Source organism: Mustelus asterias, chromosome 1, assembly GCF_964213995.1.
Source record: "Mustelus asterias chromosome 1, sMusAst1.hap1.1, whole genome shotgun sequence".
NCBI lineage: Eukaryota > Metazoa > Chordata > Chondrichthyes > Carcharhiniformes > Triakidae > Mustelus > Mustelus asterias.
In genome coordinates this window covers 28,569,727-28,589,756 of record NC_135801.1, presented here as the reverse complement: position 1 = coordinate 28,589,756, position 20,030 = coordinate 28,569,727, and the positions used below count along the sequence as shown (strand labels likewise).

Here is a 20,030-nt window from a genome sequence, read left to right as displayed (position 1 = left end):
ATATTGGCCTTGATCTGTGCACTGGTCTCTGTTGTCCTCTGCGTAGTCTGGTCCTTTGGTCTGGTCTGGCACTCTGGCTCTGGTCTTCTTTCTCGGGTGTGGCGGCTCTCCTCGTGCTGATCATTGCTGGCGACGGCCACCGTTGTAGCTCGTTCGTGGGGTCAGAGAGAGAGAGCTTCTTCCATTGTGCAGCACCTTTTATCCCTCCTTGGTTTCATGTCCTTTTAGGCGGTCTCTTGATCCTGGTCAATCGATTGATCAGGACTTGATCATCCTGATCAATAGGAGTCCAGTCAGGTTTTGCCACACCGATCTCTGGGTGTGTACCCAATGCAGTAAGAGTTTTAACAATTTGTTAAAAACTCTTACTGTGTTCACCCTAGTCCAACGCCGGCATTTCCACATCATGTGTACCCAACGGCCATGCCTGTAGGTGCTGGAGGCACGTAGGTCACTTACCTCCCTCCCAAATAAGGGGTTAAGGCTCCTCTTTGTCTGGTAAACAAGTATGTTTGACCAGAGAGTGTCCATTGTCTTTGGGATGGCCTATTTCCTGTGTATTCAGTCGTCTTGAGCTGCAGCCTGTTTATCTCTGTCTTTCAGGCTGCAGCCGGCTGTTTTAGTTCTTGCTCAATTATCCCAGCGTGCTCTGTAAATCGCAATTTTAGGTGACCCGTTTGGCCACATGATAAACCTGGAATATAAAACCAGTCTCAGTAATGGTGACTATAAAACTATCATCGATGTTTAAAAAAAACCCATCTGGTTCACTAATGTCCTTCATCTGCCATTCTTACCTGATCTGGCCTACATGTGACTCCAGAGCCGCAGCAATGTGGTTGACTCTTAACTGTCCTTTGAAATGGCCTAGTAAGCCACTCAGTTCAAGGACAATTAGGGATGGGCAATGAATGCCGACCTTGCCACCGGGACAACCACATCCCATGAAAGAATAAAGGAATCAAGGCACCTCTGTATCATAGAAAACAATGAGAACCCTTTTCTCTCTTCAAAGTGAAAAAAATAATGTTAGTTTCAGTACACTAATTATTGCAGCACAGATACCTGACTAGTATAATATGAATTGTAATATGCACTGTAATATTCAGTGTTTGACACACGAGGTGGGAAGGGGGTGGTTGGTGGGGGGGGGGGGGGGGGGGGGGGGTGGCAGGTGGGGATGGTGGGGATGGGAGTGTCGGTACCAGATGGATAGGACACTACTGCACCTGGTGTTGAAGTATGTAATGGAAAGATCAGTGGAATTACAAGATCTCATCCCATAACCTAAAGTCTGCTAACATGGGCTTCCTTTTGCAAAAGTTCAACAAAATTTAGTTGTCCTTAGAATGGTAATATCCAGGGATATTAAGTACAGGTAGCAGCCCACTATTGGGAATGTTTGACTGTGGCAACCGTGATCTTTCACAGTGGTGCATGTCCAAATTAGATGGTTGCAATTACTGAACACCCTGAGCTTTTATTGGGGTCAGCCATGATGTTACTTGAGCCTGGAACCTTTTGACTCAAGAGGAAGAATGCTCCCAGCGGAGCTATGGTTGACACGTTTTAATTTGGTGCGACAGTGTAAGTTGGGTGATAGTAAGTCTACAGTCTCTCTCACTTCTCTCCCAACTTCTACCTCCACTAAAGCCCTTTAATCACTTCATGTTAAAAGCAATACATTATTTGTGAAGCACTTTGAGACATTGGGCTACATCAAGACAAACAAGACAAGTTTGGGACAATTAAACGCAGCTCCAGATTATTCTAGTGCTGCATTTTCCATGGGCCCTCTTGGCAGTTATTCTATTTCGTAAGGGGAACATTAGGCTTTTCTACTAATAACTGGAAAAATCTAAAGTCTTAGGAAGGAACACAAAAACATAGGAATAGGAGTAAACCATTCAGCGCCCCTGACCCTATCCGCCATTCGGATAGATCCTGGCTGATCTGTATCATTTACTCTCCACGGTTTCGTTACACCTCATGAATTTGCTTATCAGAAGTTTATTATTTTAGTTTTGAAATTATTAAGGATATTAAGTCAGAATTCATAATGCATATCTCAATTCTATTTTTTAATGAATGAAAGCCACCTAATAATTGGCGAGTTTGTCACTCTTGTTTTCTGTATTGCAATTAATCCATGTCTGTGGGACCCTTTGACAACATGCCTTTTGCAATTGATTTGAAACTGTTCAGCAGCTATTTCTCATATCCATCCCCTGGACCATTCCCTGATGTGTGTGCCTATGCCAATGGCCTTATTGTACATCCACAATAAAGTCTGCAGCATATAACAGTTACATTCCGTAGAATATTCTTTCAAAGACAGGAGGGAAAGAAGCAATACAAACAAGCACCATGGAAAAATTTAATTAGGGTTCCTCCACTGGGGATTTTCACAAGCTGAGTGCATCTGCTGTAGCATAAGACCACAAAAGGCAGCATCCTGGGGAGTCGGAATCCACTATGCTTCAGGATAATTAGACAGTAGTTATAAAAGATAAGCATCTGAACATTGAGAATTCTATATTCTTTTGGCATGAATGGGAGGTTTGACAAAAAGTTGATCTATCAGTGCAGTCACTCACTGCAGCAAACACTCAGTAATAATTTCATTAATAATGAAGGGCCATTACTTAGATTTCAAAAGACACTTTAATAGCATGCTCATGACGAACTCCACTTCACTGATATGGTGAAATCTGAAACCATTACAATGGGTGCAGAGTGTTGGATCAGGTGAGAAAGGCTGTGTGAAACTTGCTGGCTTCACGGCCGCCTTTCCTCGTCTGATTAAACAACACTCGGTTAAATTTAAAGTGCTGGCGAGGATCACACAGCCAGCTAGAGGGACAGGGCGTAAATACGGCAGCAATGACAGGCATCTGAGATCAAAGGGCACCCCAATCTCAAAGTTACATTTAAGGCCTCTCCCCCAAGGCAGGTCGACCCCCCCAGCCCCCCTTGCATGCACATCAGGCAATTGAAACACCTCCCAATCCCCACAAGCAGAACGGGAACGCTCCTTCCCAATGGAGGAGGGTAATCCTCCTACATGTGCCCCATGCCTCCACTGCCTGGTAGTGCTTGGGGCATTGGGTGCCAGAGGGTAATGCCGTGGCATGTCCCTCAAACCTTGGGGTCTACAGGCACCTCCATGCCCATGGGATGGTCATCAAGGCTGGTTTTTGTTTTTGTATTAATTTGCACCAGCGTAACATCCCACCACTGAGGGGTGGGATGGGGAGGGGAATGGGGAAAGAAACGCCGTGGGTGGATGTTACGCCATCAAGCCCATTAATTAGATTCAAATATATTTAATTTTATGGAAATCAGGTTCCACACTCGCTGGCCTTGAAGCTAATTACATCACCTCTGGGGAGGTGGGGCTGATCTCAATCTGAAATCTCACTGGTGCCAATCCTGTTTTTGGCCGCTTGCGAGATTTAGCGGCCATAACGGGATTTGTGCCCAAGGCTAATGCAGCCGCTACATCGCGGCCAATGTGCTGTAGCGCATTACAACACGCAGAGCATTTTTTCAGGAAGACATCTTTGGGGGAGATAGTGGATGATGTGGAGATGCCGGCGTTGGACTGGGGTAAACACAGTAAGAAGTTTAACAACACCAGGTTAAAGTCCAACAGGTTTATTTGGTAGCAAAAGCCACAAAGCAGATACGACAGTGACTTTTAAGGGGCATCTGGACAAATACAAGAATAGGATGGGAATAGAGATATATGGTCGGGCAGCGTGGTCGGTGCAGGCTTGGAGAGCCAAAGGGCCTATTCCTGTGCTGCAAGTTTCTTTGTTCTTTGTTTCAGCCACCCAGTATTTTCTTTTTTTTAATTCATCCATGGGCATTTATTGCCCATCCCGAGGACAATTGAGAGTCAACCACATTGCTGTGGCTCTGGAGTCACATGTAGGCCAGACCAGGTAAGAACGGCAGATTTCCTTCCCTAAAGGAACCAGAGGAGTTTTCCAACAATCGACAATGGTTTCATGGTCTTCAGTAGATTCTTAATTCTGGATATTTTTTATTGAATTCAAATTCCACCAACTGCTGTGGTGGGATTCGAACCCAGGTCCCCAGAACATTAGTTGAGTTTCTGGGTTAATAGTCTAGCGATTTAGGCATCGCCTAAAATGATACTTGATGGTTCATTTGGTGGTTCAGAAAACAAGGGGATGGTTCGAGGACTATATCACTGTGTAAGATAGTCTCAAGTTTGGAAGAGTAAGAGAGAATGGCTGCAAAAGTGAGCCCTGTGGTACCATTCATGTCGGTTCCACTGGAGCCCAGAGTCCTAGAAATAGTAGAGCCATTTCTGACATAGGACACACATCATACCATGTTTGGAAGAGAACGCATTAGGGTGTGCCATGCATGTGAGAAAGTAGAGTGAGGGAATTGTCTACCATTGATTCAGCACGCAACATTTTTTATTTTTATGAGATTGGGGCGTCGCTGGCTAGACCTGCATTTGTTGCCCAACCCTAATTGCCCTTGCGAAGGTGATGGCAAGCTGCCTTCTTGAATCATCTCAGTCCATTGGTGTTGGTACATCCACAGTGCTGTAACGGAGGAAGCTCCAGGATTTTGACCCAATGGCAGTGAAGGAATGGCGATATATTTCTGAGTCAGGAAGGTGTGTGGCTTGGGTCGGGGATCTGCAGGTGGTGGTATTCCAGTGCTTCTGCAGCCCTTGTCTTTCTAGATGGTAGTGGTCTTGGGTTTGAAAGGTGCTGCCTAAGGCACCTTGGTAAGTTCCTGCAGTGCAACTTGTATATACTGCTGCCATTGTTCGTCAGTGGCAGAGGGAGTTAATGTTTGTGGATGGGGTGCCATTGAAGTGGGCTGCTTTGTCCTGGATGGTGTCAAATTTCTTAAGTGGTGTTGGAGTTGCACCCATTCAGGCAAGTGGAGAATATTCCATTACAATCCTGACCTGTGCCTTGTAGATGGTGGAGATATCCGGGGAAAGCTCCTCTTTAGTAGATTACAGTGCATTCAAACTCATTAGTCATGGAAAGAAGAAAGGGAGACTCAGTCCAAAGTAATGTACAAGGTGGAAGATGTCTTGCAGTTCAAATGTTGCTAGCGTCAAACTTATCTCACTAATGCAATGTTTATAGTTACAGATCATGTTTGAAGTTAAATCTCCTATTTGTCATAAGTTGGGTTGTACTTTAGGTATCATGATGTTATCAGTTTGTGTTTGTGTTTAGACATTTCAGCTTGGTGCGGTTGGCTGTGCATGGAACCTACTTTCAGGTCTTGAGCACGTGGTTCTGAGGGAGTGCTGCTTTGCCGATTTGGCCACTGCCCTTCAGATAAAATATGAACTGGAGTCCCCATCTCCTCCCCGCCCCTACTTCATTTGCCTGTTTTGGGAATTCTGATGAATTTTATAGCACGATAAAGGAGACAAAGGAGTACAGTCATGTGGAGAGACCAGAGAAGCTGGGATTGTTCTCCAAACAGAGGAGGCTAAGGAAAGGTTTAAAAAAGGTGTTTAAAGTCATATTGTGTTTTGATAGCAAGAATAAGCTTTTTCCATCGACAGGGGTGTGGTAACCAGGGGGTGCAGATTTAAAATAATTGGCAAAAAAAAAGAGGGGGGATGAGGAGAAGTTGTTTTGTGGAGCAAATTGGAATGCACCTCCTTAAAAAGTATTTGAAATATTTCAACAGGCAGTTGAAATACTCCAAAAGGCAGTCAGATATATAGAAATTGGAAGGAATTAAATATCACTCTCTGGACCCTAGATGTCCCACAATACTTGATAGCCAATGTAATACTTTTTGAAGTATAATCAGTCTTGTAATTAAATAAATGATCAAATAATTTGTTTGATGTTGGCTGAGGGATCAGTATTAACCAGGGCAGTCAGCACACACATGATTGTTCATTATATATCAAACAAAACAAAGAGAGTTGACATTTTTAAAAAGAGCTTGACTGAACAGGTCTATACTTTCGATTGACATGCACCCGAAGCCTGAACTCTGATTCTAACCTGGCAGGGTAAGAATGCCTCCCAGTCTCTTAGGGTTCACCTGCCCCACTATTCTGGGCCACATTCTGAAGGGCAAATCTTCCTGTTCCGCCCGCCACGGGAATCATAGCGAGTGAGGGGCAGAACATGGAAAGGTCCGTTGACCTCGGGTGGGATTTTCCGGTTTTGGGGCAAGCGCGGCTGGAAAATCCCATCCTGAGATCCTGGAGCTTTCTCTTTGCAGAGCTACAAGTGGTTGTGGTAATTGTCCTCCCACCATGCTGTTTGGAACTCATTTCCTGAACCTTTTATAAGGCAGACCCAGGACTGGGCCTGCTGAACTCCAGTCCCAGGCAGGGACTAGTGTGTGTACACCACAGTAATGGTTTTACTTTGCATTCTGTAATAAACTATATTCCTTTCCAGCCGAGCTTCCTGAATCATTGTCTCCTTAATGTTTTGTTCAATATTGATTCTTCAATCTACATTACTGAAACAGATTACGTGGGTTTTTGTGCTTTGCTGTTTGAGAGCCAGTGCTGTGTGCAAGGTGGCTGCCATACTTCCCACTTTAGAACAATGGCCACACTGCGAATGTTAATTGCCTGTGAAAGTGCTCATAATCTTGAGATTATTGCGGGTTCTACGTAAATAGAAGTTCCTTTGTTTTTTGAAGTTGTGAATTTTAAATGTCAGGGCTGGTGTTTACATGCACCAGATAGGTAAGCAGGAATCTTGGAACCATCTCTGTGGTAAACTTGGTGATTGGATGTTGGTGCCAGTATTCCAGGATGTAGATAATATTCATCCAGTCACCTGGCTCCCCAGTGGAATGTCGAAATATACACCTAGGGACAAGATTATTCCCATTCAGCGCCAGATAACTCTGCAAATCAATACTTAATAGGTGGTGTTGACTTAGCAAGATAAGGAGCAAGATGTTTATGTTGAGATTTAGCTAGTTCATCGCCAACAGGACGTAGCATATATGTGCGAACCCCTAAACCTTGTTCCAGCCATCTTGCATCAAAGTTCTCCGGGCTTGAATAAGTGAAATACTTTACTATGCTACATTCCATATTGGACAAATAGAAACCCTGTGGGAGAGTGTATGATAAGGCACTACTTAAGCATGATGATGGAATTCAATGCATCTCAGACTCCTGGCTGACCTGGAAAGAGAACTTCCTAGTTCCTGTCATGAGGGCAATGGTAAGTGAGTGTCCACTGGTGAGCACCAGCACTGCTCTGCCATTGGAAGTTTAGAGGTCAGTAAATTTCACCGAATTGCATATCCTCAAAGTGCACACAGGTCACAGGGATGCCTGGTAGTGCTGTCACCACCCAGCCCCAGCAGCAGACCCCCACCCCACCAGACCCCTGCCACTGAAAGGAGGCAAGGATCCAAGCTGGTTGGTGAAGCAGAAACCGAGACACAGCACTTTTCTTTACCAAGAGTGTTTATTGGCAAGTCTCATAGCTCGTCTCCCACACACCCAGTGTCCCAGCTCCCCTATTTCTATGTGCTCAAAGTACTTATTAAACAATGCCCTTCACCTGCGGCTCCTGATGTACTATTAATATGCACCTGTATATTATATACTATAGCATATTATTAACAGCAAATATTCCCCTCCTGGGAAGAAATAGTTACTCTACCTTCCACACACCCAGTACTGATTCTCTGCCTCACTTCACAAGCTCAAATTTCCACCCTGTACCCCGAGGCTTGATCTTACGTAGACAATGCTGGTGAGAGACACCCTATTAATGTGACACCTTTACTGTTTTCTTCCATGTCACAGCATGCATAAAGTAGCCACAGGGCGGTATTTTATGCATGTTGTGAATAAAGAGTGATGGTGATGGAAGACTGACCTCAGCGAGATTATTACAGTAAGAAGCCTCACAACACCAGGTTAAAGTCTAACAGGTTTATTTGGTAGCACGAGCTTTCGGAGCGCTGCTCCTTCATCAAGTGACTCACCTGATGAAGGAACAGCGCTCCAAAAGCTCGTGCTACCAAATAAACCTGTTGGACTTTAATCTGGTGTTGTGAGACTTCTTACTGTGCCTACCCCAGTCCAATGCCAGCATCTTCACCTTGAGATTATTACACTTGGGAAGATTTTTGTTTGACGTGGAAGTCAAACTCTGCCTTGCATATATTCAGTGATCCAGCCCCCACTGCTGTCAGTTGAAGACAATTCCAAAGATGAGTGACCGCACCCCCTCCCTCCCCCCCCGCGCACAATAATGTATAGTGGGTATAAGCAAAGCTGTTTTACAATTCCTTCAACTTTCATTTCCGTTGAATTCAATGAAATATAATGTCAGGAGGGATGTTAAAAGGGCTATTAATTCACGATCTTATTTATCAGCTTTCTATTCCAATACACTCTGGCCATGCTTCCTATGTAACAACAGTGACTACACTTTAAAAGTACTCCTTTGACTGTAAGACATTTTGGGACATTCTGTAGTTGCGAAAGCGGCTAAATCAATGGCAAGTGTTTCTTTTTTGTATCGTTAGAATTCAACGAGGAAAATGGCTTGGGTCTTCAACCAATCCCACCATGTGAGTGGTCTCCCCACATTCCTCCTCCACCTCAGCCTGATGGAAGCCAACACCTCAAAACTGAGACCATAGAGTCCCCTCACTGCAACCTGACAAGCGTGTTAAACCGCATTACTTTCATACTGGATCTCTGTAATTTAGTTGAAATGCGGAGGTAGAATAACAACCTTTCTTATTGTTTCAGGAGGTGAAGATGAAGTGACTGCGTACCAACAGGAACTTCAGGAACTCAGTAACCGAATGCGGCAGATGGAGGAAGAAAATTTAAAATATTCTGTGCAACTGAAACTTGTCTTGGACAAAATTAAACATACAGTAGCTGAGGAGAAAAAGGCAATGAATAACACACCTAAGAATTTGTCTAAGTTTTCAGGTAAAACTCATGGTAAATATACTCACTTTCCCTGCTTTGTCCATTTAAATGATAAATACAATGGATCTGATTTCTCCAATGTTTCTACATTGTTTGGGAGAAGGGCTTATTTAGATTTAATACTTCTGGTCCTGTGTAAGACATTGAACAGCGAGACTCCACCACTGGCCTCGGTCTATCACTATTTCTTTCATTCCAGCCCGGATGGTGTCCTGCTCTTGAAGGTCCTCCTTATATGTACTTCGCCACACCTTCTATGGCCAACCTGTCTTCTTTTTAGATCTGATGGCATCCACTCTGGCATGCCAGGAAGGCAAAATGTGTGTCTGGTCAGCCTCAAACATCCCTTTATCATAATGTCTTGCATGCACCTCTCACGAGTCTCTCTAGCACTTCTGCATATGTGATGTTGTCTCTCCATGTGATGTCCAGGATCTTGTGTAAGCAATGCTGGTGAGAGACACCCCATTTAAGTGACTAGTGCTAGTACTGACAGCAGAGTGATGCCCCTCCAGTTGTTGCAGTCCTTGAAGTTCCCTTGCTTTGGCAGATTTGAAGATTACTTGTCACCTCCAGTCGAATGTCCTCCACAGGTCAGATCATGTTTAACAGGTCCATGAACTCTGCTATGATGGTGTTCTTGCCATGTTTCAATCACCCTGCTGGCATCTCACCAACCCTGGTGCCTTGTTATTCTTCAGGCTCTTTGGAACTCTGAAATAGTCAATATCTCCCTAACTGATGTTTAACCATTGAGTTGTAATTCATCAAACGTGAATGTGGAGCTGGTGTTGGGCTGGTTGAGTATCTCCCCAAAGTGTTACACTTATGTTGCCTCCTGCTCCTCATCTCTCACTAGCATCCTATTGTTCTTGCCCTTGACTGGTACAGTGCTGTTGCTTCTTAATAACAGTCAGTTACCGTATGATCCTGTACATTGTCTTGGAGTCATTCTGATTTGCTGCCTCTTGTGCCTCCCTGTCTTTTAACTCTATCTATCCTTGATTATCCCTCCTGTAGCTCTTCTTTGTGGCTTTATCCAGTCTTTTGGATGATTCTATGATTATATGATTCTCGTCTTTGTTCAATATTCTTTTCCTGGCCCATAGAACCCCTACAGTGCAGAATGGGGCCATTTGGCCCATCGAGTCTATATCAACTCTCCGAAAGAGCATCTTGTCCAGGACCACTCCCCCCCCCCCACCCCCCACCCCCCCACCTATCCCTGTAGCCACATGCATTTACCATAGTTAATCCACCCAACCTACACATCATCGATTTGACTTGATTAATTATTGTCACATGTATTATTATATAGTGAAAAGTATTGTTACTTGCGGACAAAGCATACCGTACGTAAAGAAAGAAAGGAGAGAGTGCAGAATGTAGTGTTACAGTCATAGCTAGGGCGTAGAGAAAGATCAACTTAATGCAAGGTAGAGCCATTCAAAAGTCTGATGGCAGCAGGGGAGAAGCTGTTCTTGAGTCAATTGGTATGTGTCCTCAGACTTTTGTATCTTTTCCCCAACAGAAGAGAGTGGAAGAGAGAATGTCCGAGGTGCATGGGGTCCTTAATTATGCTGGCTGCTTTTCTGAGGCAGTGGGAAGTGTAGACAGTGTCAATGGATGGGAGACTGGTTTGAGTGATAGACTGGGCTTCGTTCATGATCCTTTGTAGTTTCTTGCGGTCTTGGTCAGAGCAGGAGCCATACCAAGCTCTGATACAACCAGAAAGAATGCTTTCTATGGTGTATCTGTAAAAGTTGGTGAGAGTTGTAGATCAAATTTCCTTAGCCTCCTGAGGATATAGAGTTGTTGGTGGGCTTTCTTAACAGTAGCATCTCCATGGAGGGACCAGGACAGGTTGTTGGTGATCTGGACATCTAGAAATTTGAAGCTCTCAATCATTTCGACTTCGTCCCCATTGGCATGTTCTCCACTACGCTTCCTGAAGCCGATTACTATCTCTTTTGTTTTGTTGACATTGAGGGAGAACTTATTGTCATTGCACCAGTTCACCAGATTCTCTATCTCTTTCCTGTACTCAGTTTCATCATTGTTTGAGATCTGATCCACTACGGTGTCATCAGCAAACTTGAAAATTGAGTTGGAGGGGAATTTAGCCTCATAGGTCTTTGGGAGTATAGTAAGGTGCTGAAGACATAGCTTTGTGTGGCACCACTGTTGAGGATTATTGTGGAGCAGGTTTTGTTACCTGTCCCTACTGATTGCGGTCAGTGGGTTAGGAAGTTCAGGATTCAGTTGCAGAGGGAGGAGCCAAGCCCCAGGCCACGGCGTTTGGAGATGAGTTTTGTAGGAATAATGGTGTTGAAGGCTGATAAGTAGGATAAATAAGAGTCTGACATAGGTGTCTTTGTTATCTAGGTATTAAATACTAGGGGGCAATTTAGCATGGCCAATCTACCTAACCTGCACATCTTTGGAGCATGGGAGGAAACTGGAGCACCCAGACGAAACCCATGCAGACACAGGAAAATGTGCAAACTCCACACAGAGTCACCCAAGGTCAGAATTGAACCCGGGTCTCTGGCGCTGTGAGGCAACAGCGCTAACCATTGTGCCATCGTTGCTGTAAGGGCAGGAGAACATGTGACGTAAATTAAACAGGCGTAACTTGTAAAGCAAAAGATTACAGTAATTATAAATAACCAATGTAGGCCATAGAAGCAAAGAGTACAGAAGGCAACTGCAAAATAATGCAAATGCTAGAAATTGGAATTGAAAACAAAAAATGGGGGAACTATTCAGAATTTTTTTTAAAGGAAAACAGTTCCATAGAACCATACAGTGCATAAAGAGGCCATTTGGCCCATCGAGCCTGCAGCGACCACAATCCCACCCAGGCCCTACCCCCATATCCCTACATAATTACCCACTAATCCCTCTAACCTACGCATCTCAGGACACTAAGTAGCAATTTTAGCATGGCCAATCAACCTAACCTGCACATCTTTGGACAGTGGGAGGAAACCGGAGCACCCGGAGAAAACCCACACAGACACGAGGAGAATGTGCAAACTCCACACAGACAGTGACCGAAGCCGGGAATCGAACCCAGGTCCCGTGAAGCAGCAGTGCTAACCACTGTGCTATCGTGCCGCCCAGAAGGCCAAACAGCTTCAGTTAACTCTGTTTCTCTCTCCACTGTGGTTACCTAAACTGTTGAGTGTTTTTAGCATTTTCTGCTTTAATTTAAGAGACAATGACATTTGTTCCTGGAGAAAGAAGGAGTTGACTCAAATGGAAGGTGATGTTTAATAAACCAGTTGGTTTATTAAAATTCATTTATGGGATGTGGGCATCACTGGCTAGGTCACCATTTATTGGCCATCCTTAGATGTCCTTGAGAAGGCAGTAGTGAGCTGCTTTCTTGAACTGCTGCAGTCCCTGATGTGTAGATACACCCACAGTGCTGTTAGGGAGGGGGTTCCAGTATTTTGACCCAGCGACAGTGAAGGAATGGCGATATATTTCCAAGTCAGGATGATGTGTGACTTAGAGGGGAACTTCCAAGAGGTGGTGATCGGGCTGCTTGATTCAAGGCAATCAGGCAGAGTCAACATGATTTTGTGAAAGGGAAACCTTGTTTAACCAACTTATTGGTGCTCTTTGAAGGAGTCACATGTGCTGTGGACAAAGGGACCAGTGGATGTACTGTATTTAGATTTCCAGAAGGTATTTGACAAGATGCCACATCAAAGCTTATTGTGAAAAATAAAAGCTCATGGTTTAGGGAGTAAACATATTGGCATGGATTGAAGCTTGGCCAGTTAACAGGATACAGAGTTGACATAAATGGGTCTTTTCCTGGTTGGCAGGATGTGACAAGTGGTGTGCCACAGGAATCAATGCTATGACCTCAACTTTTTAACAACCTATATAAATGACTTAAGTTACAGGAATGAAGCTCTGCTTGCTAAAATTACTGAATACACAGATAGGTGGGAAACCAAATTGTGAAGATGACATACAAAGGGGTACCAATCAAGCTGGCAGCTTTGTTCCAGATGGTGTTGAGCTTCTTGAGTGTTGTTGAAGTTGCACTCATTCAGGCAAGTGGAGCATATTCCAGCACACACCTGACTTGTAGGCAGGTTTTTGGGAGTCAGGAGGTGATTTACCCACCACCGGATTCCTTGCCTCTGACCTGCTGTTGTAGCCACAGTATTTTTATGGCTCGTTCAGTTTCTGGACAATGGTAACCCCCAGGATGTTGATAGTAGGGGATTAGGTGATGGTCATGTCATTGAATGTCAAGCAATGGTGATTAGATTCTCTCTTGTTGGAGTTGGTCATTGCCTGGCACTTGTCTGACGGGAATGATACTTGCCACCTGTCAATCCGAGCCTGGATATTGTCCAGGTCTTGCATTTAGACATAGACTGCTTCAGTGTATAAGGAGTTGCAAATGATTCTGAACCTTGTGTAATCATCAGCAAACATCCCCACTTCTGACCTTATGATGGAGAGAAGATCATTGATGAAGCAGTTGAAGGTGGTTTAAAGAACAAAGAACAACACAGGAACACGCTCTTCGGCCCTCCAAGCCTGCGCTGATCATGTTTACCTATCTAGACCAACCGCTTATATCCCTCTATGTTTATCAAGATAAGTCTTAAGTGTGGCTAATGTAACTGCCTCAACCATCTCACTTGGCAGTGCATTCCAGGCCCCCACCACCCTCTGTGTAAAAAAAACATCTCCCGCACATCTCCATTGAACCTTTCCCCCCTTATCTTGAACTTGTGCACTCTTGTAATTGTCATTTCTGCCCTGGGAAAAAGTTTCCAACTCTTCACCCTATCTATACCTCTCATTTTATAAACTTCTTTCAGGTCGCCCCTCAGCCTCCGCCTTTCCAGGGAGAACAATCCCAGTCTATTCAATCTCTCCTCATAGCTAATACCCTCCATACCAGGCAACATCCTGGTAAACCTTTTCTGTACTCTCTCCAAAGCCTCCACATCCTTCTGGTAGTGTGGTGACCAGAATTGGACACAGTATTCCAAATGTGGCCTAACCAACGTTTTATACAACTGTAACATAATTTGTCAATTTTTATACTCCTTGATGCCCCATCCAATGAAGGCAAGCATGCCATATGCTTTCATCACCACCTTTTCCACCTGTGCTGCCACTTTTAAGGATCCGTGGACCTGTACTCCCAGATCTCTCTGTGTGTCTATGCTCCTGATGGTTCTGCCATTTGTTTTGTAGCTCCCACCTGAATTGAATCTACCAAAATGCATCACCTCGCATTTGTCCGGATTAAATTCCATTTGCAATTTCTCCGCCCAATTTTCCAGCCTATCTATATCCTGCTGTATTCTCTGGCAATCTTCATCACTATCCGTGATTCCGCCAATCTTAGTATCATCCGCAAACTTGCTAATCAGACCAGCTACATTTTCTTCTAAGTCATTTATATATATTACAAACAATGGAGGTCCCAGCACTCATCCCTACCAGCATTGCATCTCCCCCACCTCTTTTACCTTCCCCTCTGTCTCGCCTAAAACACTTACATCCCGGAATATTTAGCTGCCAGTCCTGTCCCTCTTTTAACCAAGTCTCCGTTATCTCAACCACATCTAAGTTCCCCCCAAGAATCAAGGCTCTAAGTTAATCTGCCTTACCTGTTAAACTCCTTGCATTGAAGCAGATGCACTCCAGACCTCAGGGCCACTGAGTTCGACCTCCCCCAGTCTGCTCTTCCTTTTAGCTAGCCTGGCCTTGGTCCCATGCTCATCCCCAGTTTCTACACTTGCTGACCTACTGTTTTGATTCCCACCCCGCTGCCACATTTGTTTAAACCCACCCGAACCATATTAGCAAACCTCCCAGCCACGATATTGGTGCCCCTCCAGTTCAGGTATCACCCGTCCTTCTTGTACAGGCCCCACCTTCACCGGAAGACATCCCAATGATCCAAAAAAAAACTGGAACCCTCCCTCCTGCACCAGTTCTTTAGCCATGTGTTCCTAGCCTCACGAGCATGTGGCATGGAGAATAATCCTGAGATTACTACCCTAGAGGTCTTGCTTTTCAGTCTTCTACCTAACTCCCTAAATTGCCGTTGCAGGATCTCGGTACTCCTTCTACCTATGTCATTTTTGCCAACGTGCACAATGATGTCTGTTTGATTTCCCTCTTGTTTTAGGGTGCACTGCACCCACTCAGTCATCCAGGACCCTGGCATCAGGAAGGCAAACTACCATCCTGGAGTCCCTTGTGCGGCCATAGAAGCGCCTATCTAGTTTAGCCTAACGAGTTTTCCTTGACTTGAAACAATGTTATGACATTTTTGAGAATGAGATTGTTTCTTGAAAAGAGAGATTGTGGGTGGAATTTTACCGGCACGTCCGCCCGCGGTTGGTACGATTCTGCCCGAGGCCAACGGAGAATCTCCAAGCTTTGCCTGCCCACAGAATCGGGGCAGGCGTGCCAGTAAAATTCCGGCCTGAGAGTGAGCTGATTTACTGATATATAACCATCATTTTAAGTAAAAATTACAACCAACTTTTTAAGTAAAAGTGTTAAGCATCATGACAGTAAAACTCCCTTTTAACCAAACATTGTATTATTCTGTGGTTCTCCCTTGAAAAATATGTAGCTTTTTACCCTAAACAGAAAGAAGATCCCAGTATGTGTTGAGTTAACTAATCTAAGCTAGGCCAATGGCAAGGTTACCTACAATTAACAGCAGAGGAACATGCTAAACTCTGCTGCTCGTGTGCTAACTCATACCAGGTCCCATTACCCCATGTGATCATTGACATAGTTGAGCAATGTCCCAATTTTAAAATAGTTTTCAAATCGATTGTTTTCAAATTCTCCGTGACCTTGCCCATACATACCAACTCACGCAAATCCTTCTCCAATTCTGGTTTCTTGCTTAACCCAATTTTAATTGTTCCACCATTGTGAAACCACGTCTTGTCTGAAAGATGGCAATCCTCGGGTTTTGCGTGCAAACTCCGGAGTGGGACTTGAACTTGGAACCCTGTCACTCAAGGGCAAGAGTGCAACCAACCAAGCTGAGGTTCCCACCTGAGCCAGCAGCTGACGTATCAGTTTAACACTAGACTGGCCCTCGAATGCTACAACACTCCCTAAGTAAGGCAATGAGGTATGAGTTGAGGTTGTGAGCTCATGGGGCTTGAACACAAGGATTTTTGACACAAGCGCATGAGTGCTATCACAGAACCAAGATAGGTACCCAGACTGAAATCAGAAAAACAAGATATACACTGATATAAATAACATTGAAGCTCGATTGTGACATATCTCCCATCCAGAATCTGGCTGAGCAGCATGTTTGTTTTTAAGTTAACTGTTTATTTGTGATAGAAACTGGACAGGAACCACCTGGTTTTATTGGGTCTTTGGTGATATTTTTGGCAGATTTTTTTTGAGTCTGGTATTGTAAGGTTTCCAGTAAGATATCAAAACTATTCAAATTATTTCAAAACAAACAAGCCTTCAAATGAAGTTCAGTGGCAACAGCAGGCAGGGGAGTGGTCCATCATTTAACAGGTATGTCAAAACAAATTGTAAATAGAAACTGAAAGAGCCCACATGAAAGCTATTACATAGAAACAGATCCAAAACGGGGGACAAGATTGATTTTGGAACCATAAGAACATAAGAACTTGGAGTAGGCCATCTGGCACCTTGAGCCTGCTCCGCCATTCATGGTTGATCTTTTCGTGGACTCAGCTCTGCTTACCCGTCCACTTACCATAACCCTTAATTCCTTTACTGTTCAAAAATTTATCTTTTCCTTGCCTTAAAAACATTCAATGAGGTAGCCTCAACTGCTTCACTGGGCAGGGAATTCCACAAATTCACAACTCTTTGGATGAAGAAGTTCCTCCTCAACTCAGTCCTAAATCTGCTCCCCCTTATTTTGAGGTTATGTCCCCGAGTTCGAGTTTCACCCGCCAGTGGAAACAACCTCCCTGCTTCTATCTTATCTATTCCCTTCATGATTTTATATGTTTCTATAAGATCCCCCCTCATTCTTCTAAATTTCAATGAGTATAACCCCAATCTGCTCAGTCTCTCCTCATAAGCCAACCATCATACCAGGTGCAATGTGGCTATTTGGCCCATTGTGACTGGGAGAACTCTTTGAATGAGCTGTCTAAATTGTCGCACAAGCTTCTTTTCCTATAGCCCTATAAGCGAATATAAAATGCTACTAAACATTAAGGGGACAGGGCCATGGATAGCAATCTGTCAAAATTAAAGAGGTTAAGTGGCTAGGCATGCCATTGTGGCATGGGGTAATACTTGAATTAGCTGAATATGGCAGACAACCAACAGATTTATTTTCAGAAATTCTTCCCTCTGCCACTTTGGCAACTCTTAACTTTAGTGCAGGTGGATGTGACACTCTTCACTGAGCGGTAGCGCTGAGCACTCCCACATACATCAAGGTTTTTATTTGCCCCTCCAACAAGTGTGCTTTTATACTGCACTAGGGTCTGCAACATTCCCAAAGTGCAGCCGACAGTGCTGAGCTGGTTGCAAGCCAAGCACGAAGCTGTCAGAACTCACCAGTTCAAGCATGCCAGAGAGAGTTGCTGAAAGGAGGCCTTTCTGCCGCAGTTCCGAGATAACTTTGGTTATTTTACGCTTCGTTTGGAGCAAAGGTGCTGGAGACAGGTTCACTGGCACTTGTGTTTTTCAATAGAGGCTTAAAGTTGTTTCCTTATCATAGAAATCATAGAAACCCTACAGTGCAGAAGGAGGCCATTCGGCCCATCGAGTCTGCACCGACCACAATCCCACCCAGGCCCTACCCCCACATATTTTACCCGCTAATGTACGCATCTCAGGACTCTAAGGGGCAATTTTTAACCTGGCCAATCAACCTAACCCACACATCTTATATTGTATATTCTTGGAACAGTTTAATTTTTTTTAATTGCAAGTCACTGTAGCTGGCCTATCCCAAAACTGGTTGACCAAGAAATGCAGGTTTGGCAGAATTGGCTTCAACTGTCTCTGCCAAAAATCACTCCATGTATTCAATCTTTGTAAGCTGCACTACAATGGAGTTGAGAATTGAGGACGCAAGACTGTGGATCAAATTATATGTTCAGGTCCCACACATGCTTAATAGCATTGCCTTCCTCTTTTCTTCCTCTTCAATTCTGTTGGCTTTAAAAAATACTCTAAATGCTCAATGTACTCTACCCACTTCTCAGCCGAGAAGTCAAAGGGACCCACTCTTCCAAATACAGGCACCCTTGCAGCTCTTTTGTATTTCATAAGCTTTTCTTTAACGTATAATTTGATCCATAATCTTGCATCCTCAAATACGTCCATGCAATCACCTTTACAGGAATCACACAGTTGGTAAAAAGGCACTACTACTCAAACCTCTCATAATTTTACAAGTCAAGTTTATTTCAATGGGGAGTGCCCCAGGGGAGAACATTGCAGCATATATAGTAAGACTTGGCAAAATCATAGAATCCCTACAGTGTAGAAGGGGGCCATTCGGCCCATCAAGCCTGCGCTGACTCTCTGAAAGAGCATCTTACCCAGGCTCCCTGCCCCATCCCCATACCGCCATGCATTTATGGCTAATCTGCCTAACCTTCACATCTTTGGACATGGAATGTCTGCTACCTTAGTTGGAGAGCAGACCACAGGTATCTTCAAGAAGGGATTCAGCCTCTGAGGTTGAAAATTACATCAACTAGATTGGCTACTTACAGATGGAAGCCGTTGAGACAGTGGAGATGACTGAAATGCCCATCAGCTATGGGCTACAATCCACCCAATGTCCATTAATCGTGGTCGGGCCAAGGACGAAGACTGATAGGTCGTGATTGGCCCTAGAAAATAGTCCACCTGGACTATGTGGGGCCAGTTTTGGCATGATGTTCCTCCTGTTGGTGGATGCCTACTCCAAATGGATGGAGGTATTTGAGATGGGATCACAAACCATACTTGCCACAGTTGAGAAACTTCACTGGTGGTTCACGTCCCATGGACTTCCGGAAGTGCTTGTTTCAGATAACAGCACGGCTTTTACAAGCACCAAATTTCAAAATGTCTTTTTTCCCAATGCAATAAAGCATATCAGAACGGCAGCATATCATCCTTCTTCAAATGGACTGGCTGAGTGGGCAATTCAGACTTTCAAGGCTAGCTTGAAGAAATAAACCACCTGCATCTTTAGAAAGTAAAATAGCCCAATTCTTCTTAGCATCCAGGACTACCCGCCATTCGATCACAGGTATATCACCAGTAGAACCGTTGATGGATCGATACAGGCTAAGCCTCGTATTCGCCAATTTTAGCGGGGAAGACAGTGCAACCAACAGAGGAACCATGATTCGATGAAAGATGCAAGATCATTTGAAATAGATGACCCAGTCTATGTGAGGAATTTGGGAATTGCTCAAGATGGGTCCCTGGAATTGTGGTGGCCAAGACAGGGCCGTTGTTGTACAAGGTGGAAGTGCGAGACAGGATTTTGAAGAAACATATGGATCATTTATGAAGACATGAGCTGTCCCAAGAGCCAGTGTCACAACCTGATCCATTGGTCCCAGCTGGAAGCGTTGTTCGCTGCCCAAGAAGTGAAATGTCCAATCAGCCTGTGACAGGTGAGAATATTATTCCAACTGAAGTAGAGGAGGTTGAAGCATCAGTACTAGAGGTGAGACCAAGTGTGACCGTTCCTTCAGGAGACACCCTAGAAGGTGGAGTTGCTCTGAGGGAAGGTTTAACAGTTTAAACTTCATTTATTAGTGTCTCAGGTAGGCTTATATCAACACTGCAATGAAGTTACTGTGAAAATCCGCTCGTCGCCATACTCCGGCACCTGTTCGGGTACTCTGAGGGAGAATTTAGCATGGCCAATGCACCTAACCAGCACGTCTTTCAGACTGTGGGAGGAAACCGGAGCACCCGGAGGAAACCCACGCAGACACGGGGAGAATGTGCAAACTCCACATAGACAGTGACCCAAGCTGGGAATTGAACCCGGGTTCCAAGCGGAAGCCACCTGCAAGACTGAGGGGCC

The 20,030-nt window shown here is 44.4% G+C and overlaps 1 protein-coding gene across 3 annotated transcripts in view; it reads left to right on the top strand.

Moving 5' to 3' along the window:
* LOC144492533 (alpha-1,3-mannosyl-glycoprotein 4-beta-N-acetylglucosaminyltransferase B-like) overlaps nucleotides 1-20,030 on the top strand; it is a 243,124-nt gene that overhangs the window by 82,288 nt on the left and 140,806 nt on the right. For 2 of the 3 annotated variants that reach the window (XM_078210648.1, XM_078210664.1), the window contains exon 2: nucleotides 8,774-8,974. In XM_078210648.1, the coding sequence (XP_078066774.1) occupies nucleotides 8,774-8,974 (201 nt within the window). The remainder of the gene's footprint in view (nucleotides 1-8,773; nucleotides 8,975-20,030) is intronic. The other variant, XM_078210655.1, reaches the window with a different exon arrangement.